Here is a 7,772-nt window from a genome sequence, read left to right as displayed (position 1 = left end):
ACAGGGACAGGATTAATGCACTGCTGAGTTTCATAAAAAATAGAAATGAATAACATTAATACATCGGGATTTTGGTTTCAGACACGTGCCACGCTTCATATGGTTTCAGTGTTTCTAATTGTCGGGTCACCAGTTACTCTTTCCCTATCTTGGCTTATCAGACCTCAAATGGGACACTCAAAGGTATCCTAATACAGTGTCTTAATGATACAGACCAATCTGCTGATTTCAGCAGCAGTAAAATAAATCTAGATAAATGCTATTTGGAATAATTGTAATTTCTTTATTTTTTATAGCCATGTTCTTTTACACAAGCGGAGAAATGGAACCTGCAAATTACACTAGGGTGACGGAATTTGTTCTCACTGGCTTATCCCAGACTCGAGAGGTACAACTAGTCCTATTTGTTATATTTCTGTCCTTCTATCTGTTCATCCTCCCAGGAAATGTTCTTATTATTTGCACCATCAGGCTGGACCCTCACCTGACCTCACCCATGTATTTCCTGCTGGCTAACCTGGCCTTCCTTGACATTTGGTACTCCTCCATCACGGCCCCTAAAATGCTCGTAGACTTCTTTGTGGAAAGAAAGAGGATTTCTTTCGGTGGGTGCATTGCACAGCTCTTCTTTTTGCACTTCGTTGGGGCCTCCGAGATGTTCCTGCTCACAGTGATGGCCTTTGACCGCTATGCTGCTATCTGCCGCCCTCTCCACTATGCTACTATCATGAATCGACGTCTCTGCTGTATCCTGGTGGCTCTCTCCTGGTTGGGGGGCTTCATTCATTCTATAATACAAGTGGTCCTCATCGTCCGACTTCCCTTCTGCGGGCCCAATGCGTTAGACAGTTACTTCTGTGATATCACGCAGGTCGTCCGCATTGCCTGTGCCAATACCTTCCCCGAGGAGTTGGTGATGATTTTTAGCAGTGGTCTGATCTCTGTAGTATGCTTCATTGCTCTCCTAATGTCCTATGCCTTCCTCCTGGCCATGTTGCGGAAACACTCAGGCTCAGGTGAGAGTACCAGTCGGGCCATGTCCACCTGCTATTCCCACATCACGATTGTGGTGTTCATGTTTGGACCATCTATCTACATTTATGCTCGACCATTTGACTCGTTTTCCCTCGATAAGGTTGTGTCTGTGTTCCATACTGTGATATTCCCTTTACTTAATCCCATTATCTACACCTTGAGAAATAAAGAAGTAAAGACGGCCATGAGGAAGTTGGTCAACAGATATATTTTATGTAGAGAAGTGAAAGATAAGTGACATACTCTACAACCTTTCTGAGGTCATTGTCCTAAAGTAGGAAGCATTTCCAGCAGTAGTAATACCTTCATTACTTCTCTCGTTTGGGTTTTTAAATTCTCACCACACTCTCCCCCTATTTGGTGAAAACACAAAGAAATTAAGATGGAAATAAATATTGGTGACAGAGCCCCAGGTTTTGTCACACCTTAGGAGCAATTTTTATGAATTCACAGCAGAGTTTGGTTACTAAATGAGACCTCCTCTCATTCCAGAGGAAGTTTCCAGCCAAATAGTGGTGTTCATAGCCCGTCTCTACCTTATATCCTCCAGTGTGAAAGCACACTTGGAGGAAAGGGATTCTAGGTTGATGGAATCGATAGACATCTAGTTGTGTGATTTTAAAAAGATTATTATCTCCTTTGCCATTTTTGTGTGTTTTCTGTATTTGCTAATTCTGCTTATGTTAAAATTATGTTAGTAGGATGCTGCTTTTGTTAGTCGTATAATTCAGAGTTCTTTTCCATTACACCATTTTTTTTTTAGTACATGTAAAGAAGAGCTGGATATATTGGCTGTCATGATCCTTTGGTGAATTATTTATTAGATATCCACTGACTATTCCCTGACATTAAGAACTCTATTACTGACTGTGATTCAGAATATAAAAGTTAGAGTAGAATATTTGAGTTCATAAATTTATTTACTTAAATTAGCTTTTCAATTTCAAAACTAAGATTCTATCCATTAAAGAGCTAGAGCATTTCGTATGCTCAGAGCTTTAGTCTTATGTTTTCTTTGATAACATAATGTAATTAGACTTTGAGGGGAATAGATTTCTATCAGCATCAGAAATTAATACGCATAAATGAATTAGGAAAACAATGGTGAAAACTTCGGGTAAACAGGATGGACTGATGGTGAAAAAATTTTATTCTTTTCTTTGGTAATTTTTCTCTCTGATGACCCTCTTTCATCTTCAAAGCTACAATGACTTCTCTTCTAAGAACTCAAATATTCTGATTGAAATTATGATTCCTAAATTTTGAGTTGACTTCTCATTTTCATTTGGAAATGAACAAAACAGTAGACTTCTCTAATATTTTATAAGAGAGCATGAAAATAATCATCTAACATACAAAAGGCTTATATATACACATAATAAAAATGAGTTATGTTTCTAGATTTTAAGTTTCCTTATTGTTCTTTCTCTGCATCTTAGCCAGGCAGACTTCTACTCGTTTTGTCACTTATCCTTCATTTAGCTAGGATTAATGTTTTTTTAGGGAAAAGACTACTGCCTCAGGATGCTCTCCAAGACCATTATACTGCTACTATATATTTGTTGAAAACATTGATGCTCGGAATAAGAACATAGCAGTGTAATGAAGATATTAACAATATCTCAATATTAACAAGATGGACTATACTGTTACATTTGGTAAAAAAAAAAATCTTCATTATCCAAACAAAAATAAAGTTCTGTTTTTTAATTACTAAAACAATATATGTTCATTAAAAATTAAAAATTTATGAATATGTAAGTAGAAAAACTTTACTGGCAATATATTTTCCCCCAGGGATTGGAGTTGTTCATTTTTTTAAAAAGATTTTATTTGTTTATTCATGAGAGTCACAGACAGAGAGAGAGAGGCGGAGACTCAGGCAGAGGGAGAAGCAGCTCCCTGCAGGGAGCCTGATGTGGGACTCGATCCAGGGTCTCCAGGATCACGCCGTGGCCCAAAGGCAGGTGTTCAGCCACCGAGGCACCCAGGCACCCCAGGATTGGAGTTTTTGGGTAACAAGGTTGGTAAAGTCCCATCCATCCAGCTCCATTAGAAGCAGGCCGGTTTGGCTGTCTGCATCGCCGTAAAATATAATGAACGAACGATGAAGCCCCTGAGGTGCAACAACAGTTCAGACAGGAGGCGGGCAAGGTGGTGGAGGAGGAGGGTCCCGGGCACCCGCCCCCAGCTTACCTAGATAACTGTCAAATCATCCTGAAACCTACGAAGTCGACCTGAGATCTCCAGGGAGAGCAGCGGGAGCGCCAAGGGACAGGGTCTGCGCTTCCAGCAGGTAGGAAGGTGGAAAAATGAAACAGACCCGCGCGGGGAGGGGCCCAGGGGCCGGAATGGGGGCGGGCACAGGAGAGCGCCCCGAGGGGCGGGGATGCAGAAATCCGCCAGGACCCTCCCGGAGGGAAGGCGCTCCCGAGACCCGCAGGACCGGAGGGGGGCAGCGGGGACTCCAGGGTCGCGGGGTCACGGACCCGGAGGGGCCCGGGGAGAGCACACCCACCCGGGAGCTCGGGAAAGGGCTACAGCGCCCGGGGGTCTCGGGGAGCCAGGGGGCTGCGGGAGGGCTGCGCCCTGCTGCTTGGGGAGCCGCACCCGGAGCGCAATTCCCGCAGCGCAGGCCCCGGAGCCCAGGGCGCAGGGGGACACGGCCTGACCCTGCGCTCCCCGGGACGAGCCGGGTGGGGAGAGCACAGGGCGCGGGGACGCTCCTTCCCAGGCGACCTGAGGGGGAGCGGGGAGGACAGGACGGTGGGGATGCTCCTGCTTCGGGGGATCCTAGATGGAGGCCGGGAGGACACAGGGCAGTGGGGAAGCTCCTGCCCGGGGGGACTCCAGGGGCAGGGGAAGGACAGGGCGTGGGGGATGCTCTTGCCACGGAGGACCCCAGGGGGAGGGGGGAGGGCACAGGGCGGGGGGAACGCTCCTGCCCCGGGGTACTCCAGGGGGCAGGGGTAGGACAGGGCCGGGGCTATGCTTCTGCCCCGGGGAACCCCAGGGGGAGGGGGGAGGGCACAGGGCGGTGTGGGCGCTCCTGTCCCGGGGGACCCTAGGGGGAGGGGGAGGACAGGACGCAGAGGATGCTCCTCCATGGGGACCCCAGGGGGAGGGAGGAGGACAGGACGGTGGGGATGCTACTGCCCTGTGGGACCCCAGGGGAAGGGGAAGAACACAGGACGGTGGGGAGGCTCCTGCCCCGGGGGACCCCAGGGGAGGGGGGACAATAGGACAGTGAGGACGCTCCTGCCCCCAGTGACTCCAAGCTGTGCAGGTCAGCGCCCTGCCCCAGGAGCAGCTAGGCCAGTGCGGACTGGGAGCTCTGGGTGATACTAGGGGAGTGACTCCAGGGCTGGAGAGCTGGCTGCCGCCAGTGGTGTTGTCCCTCCTGGTCTCACCTTGTGCCTGGGACAGAGCGGGGCTGCCAAGGAGCAGGGCCTCAGGGGGTAAAGAGCTCCCACTGAGCCATGCACCTGACAGGGTGTGGGGCATCTCCCCAGGTGCACACACCTGAAAATCAGCACAGCAGCCCCTCCCCCAGAAGACCAGCTGGAAAGACAGGGAAGAGCAAGTCCTTGACCCAACAGCGCTGAAAAGCGCCAGGGGAAGTCGAGGGATTTACAGTATAAAGAATCAGAGGGTACCCCTCTTTTTTTTTTTCCTTCCTTTTTCCAGTACAACACGTTTTTATATCAGGCTGTAAATTTCCGATTTTTTTCCCCTTTCCCCCTTAGTTACAGTATTTTACCACCTCTTCATTTTTAAGACTCTTCCTTTTTGACTTTCATATTTCTACAATTATAGGTCCTAGATATATTTTCCCCTTCCAGATTCCCTTCAACATATTCAACTTAATTTGGGGAGATATACAAGATATTGATTTGTTTTGTTTTGTGTGTGTTTCGTTTTCTCTGCCTCATATTGTTCTACAATGGCAGAAGTTAATACCTTCTAAATCATGACCAGTTTGCACGCAGAACCAAGTGGAACACTGTGCTGGTTCATTCTGTGAGATTCCTCATGGCCATTCTGCCCCACCCTTTTATCTCGCTTATGTTTTGGTGGTCAATGGCTGGGCCCTCTACAAGTACTTCTGGTTTGTATAAATTTGGGACGGAGCATCTTCTAACATACAGAAGTTAATATACTCAGAAACAAGAGGATCACCCTCTAGAACCTCTCAGGTAGACTACATTCTCCCTCCATTACAACCTCTTCACCACCTTCTCCCAGTCCCCGTTTTTTTCTACTTCTTCTTTTTTTCTTTTTTCTTTTTCTTTCCGTTCTAGTTTTTCTCATCTTCTTTAGGATTCCTGGCCTTTTATTTCTTACTACTTTGTTTTAAAATTTGTTTTTCACTTTAGTGGTCTTTTTGTTTTATTTCGTTCTGATCTTTGTTTCCAATATCTGGTCTCTGACTTCATCAGAATCATCTAAGGTAAAATTTACTTAGGTTGCGGTTGATATTCTTGACTCAGCCTGCTCATACAGCCACTCCGCACTGAGCAAAATGACTAGAAAGAAGAACTCACTGCAAAAGAAAGAATCAGAAACAGTCCTCTCTGACACAGAGTTACAGAATTGGGATTACAATTCAATGCAGAAAGCCAATTCAGAAGCACAATCATAAAACTACTGGTGGCTCTGGAAAAAAGCATAAAGGATTTGAGAGACTTCAAACTGCAGCATTTAGACCTAATCAGGCTGAAATTAAAATTCAATTAAATGAGATGCAATACAAACTGTAGTTCCTGATGACAGGGTTAATGAGGCAGAAGAACGAGTGAGTGACATAGAAGACAAGTAGATGGGAAGGAAGGAAGCTGAGGAAAAAAGAGAAAAACCATTAACAGACCATGAGGAAAAGTTAAGGGAAATAAATGACAGCTTCAGAATGAAAAAATCTACATTTAATTGGGGTTCCAGAGGATGCCGAGACGGACAGAGGACCAGAAAGCATATTTGAAAACATAATAGCTGAGACCTTCCCTAATTTGGGGAGGGAAACAGGCATTCAGATCCAGGAGATTGAGAAGTCCCCCCTAAAATCAATAAAAACCATTCAACACCTCAATATTTAATAGTGAAACTTGCAAATTCCAGAGATAAAGAGAAAATCCTTAAAGCAAGGAGAGACAAGAGAGTCTTTACTTATATAGGGAGAAATAACAGATTAAGAGCAGACCTCTCCACAGAGATCTGGCAGGCCAGAAAGGGCTGCAGGATATATTCAGGGTCCTAAATGAGAAGAACATGCAGCTAAGAATACTCTTTCCAGCAAGGCTCTCATTCAGAGTAGAAGGAGAGAGAAAGGGCTTCCAAGATAGGCAGAACCTGAAAGAATATGTGACCATGAAACCTGCAAGGAATATTAAGGGGGACCCTGTAAAGAAAGAGGAAATTGAAACAAACAATCCACAAAAACAGGGACTTAATACGTATTATGATGACGCTACATTCATATCTTTCAATAGTAACTCTGAACATGAATGGGCTTCCTGATCCTATCAAAAGGCATAGGGTTTCAGACTGGATAAAAAAGCAAGACCCACCTAATTGCTGTCTACAAATGACTCATTTTAGACATAAGGACACCTACAGCATGAAAATAAAAGGTTGGAGAACCATTTACTATTCAAATGGTCCTCATAAGAAAGCAGGGGTAGCCATCCTCATATCAGATAAATTAAATTTATCCCAAAGATTGTAGTAAGAGATGAAGAGTGGCAGTATATCATACTGAAAGGATCTATCCAACAAGAGGAACTAACAATCATGAATTTTATGCCCCTAATGCGGGAGCTGCCAGGTATATCCATTAAATAATAACCAAAGTAACGACATATTAGATAATACACTAATACTGGGAGACTTCAACATGGCACTTTCTGTAAATGACAGATCTTCTAAGCACAACATCTCTAACAAAACAAGAGCTTTAAATGATACACTGGACCAGATGGAACTTTAATCCCACATCGGGCTCCTGGTGCATGGAGCCTGCTTCTCCCTCTGCCTGTGTCTCTGCCTCTCTCTCTCTCTCTCTCTCTCTCTCTCTCATAAATAAATAAAATAAAATAAAATAAAAAAAAAGACTGATGAATCACTAACCTCTACCTCTGAGATAAATAACACATTTTACGTTAATTAATTGAATTTAATTTTTTTAAAAAGAAAATAAAGTTAGATATATGAGTCAAAATTACACCCTAAAAAAAAAATTACAAGCCTAGGTAGAGTAAGATTGTTTCCCAAAATATTGTGCGTGATTGGTGTATGGACTGTCCTAACTAAAGGGCTGGAATCTATGAAAGGTGGACAATATCATCGCCCTACCCGCCTTGGCTGGTTGTGTCAGACTTTTGCACCTGTTTAGAATCCAAGTAATGCAAATGATGAGGAGTGTCTGTCTCTCCCCAGTTTTCTTCAGATAATTCATTTCTGACAACCACATTTTTAAAATATATAACTATATGTTTCAGTCTCACCATAATATTTCAGTATCTGGCTCGGTGTTTTAGGAACCAATTGAGTTATGGTTCTAGTTAAGATGTGAAATTAGTGGGAAAAAAGTGAAGGCTAGAGTCACTAGCCTTCTAAATCTAAATATAAATCTAAAAATAAAAATCTAAAAATAAATCTAAAATCTAAAATAAATCTAAAAACAAATCTAAAAATAAAAATATCTAGAATGACTTCCAAGTTAACCTTGCTTGGGTCTTTTT

General features: G+C 43.9%; 1 protein-coding gene across 1 annotated transcript; it reads left to right on the top strand.

The window, feature by feature from the left end:
* Positions 1-322: 322 nt before the first annotated feature.
* LOC129520596 (olfactory receptor 4M1) lies at positions 323-1,273 on the top strand. Its single transcript, XM_055341700.1, has one exon. It carries the CDS (start codon positions 323-325, stop codon positions 1,271-1,273), a length of 951 nt encoding a protein of 316 aa, XP_055197675.1.
* The last annotated feature ends 6,499 nt before the right edge of the window (positions 1,274-7,772 follow it).

This window comes from Nyctereutes procyonoides, unplaced genomic scaffold, assembly GCF_905146905.1.
Source record: "Nyctereutes procyonoides isolate TBG_1078 unplaced genomic scaffold, NYPRO_anot_genome, whole genome shotgun sequence".
Classification (NCBI taxonomy): domain Eukaryota; kingdom Metazoa; phylum Chordata; class Mammalia; order Carnivora; family Canidae; genus Nyctereutes; species Nyctereutes procyonoides.
The sequence above is the reverse complement of the archived record's forward strand: the minus strand, read 5'-3'. Positions and strand labels throughout refer to the sequence as shown.

Coding starts and splice junctions, on each gene's coding strand:
- LOC129520596 (XM_055341700.1), top strand. CDS start 323: ATGGAACCTGCAAATTACACTAGGGTGACGGAATTTGTTCTCACTGGC.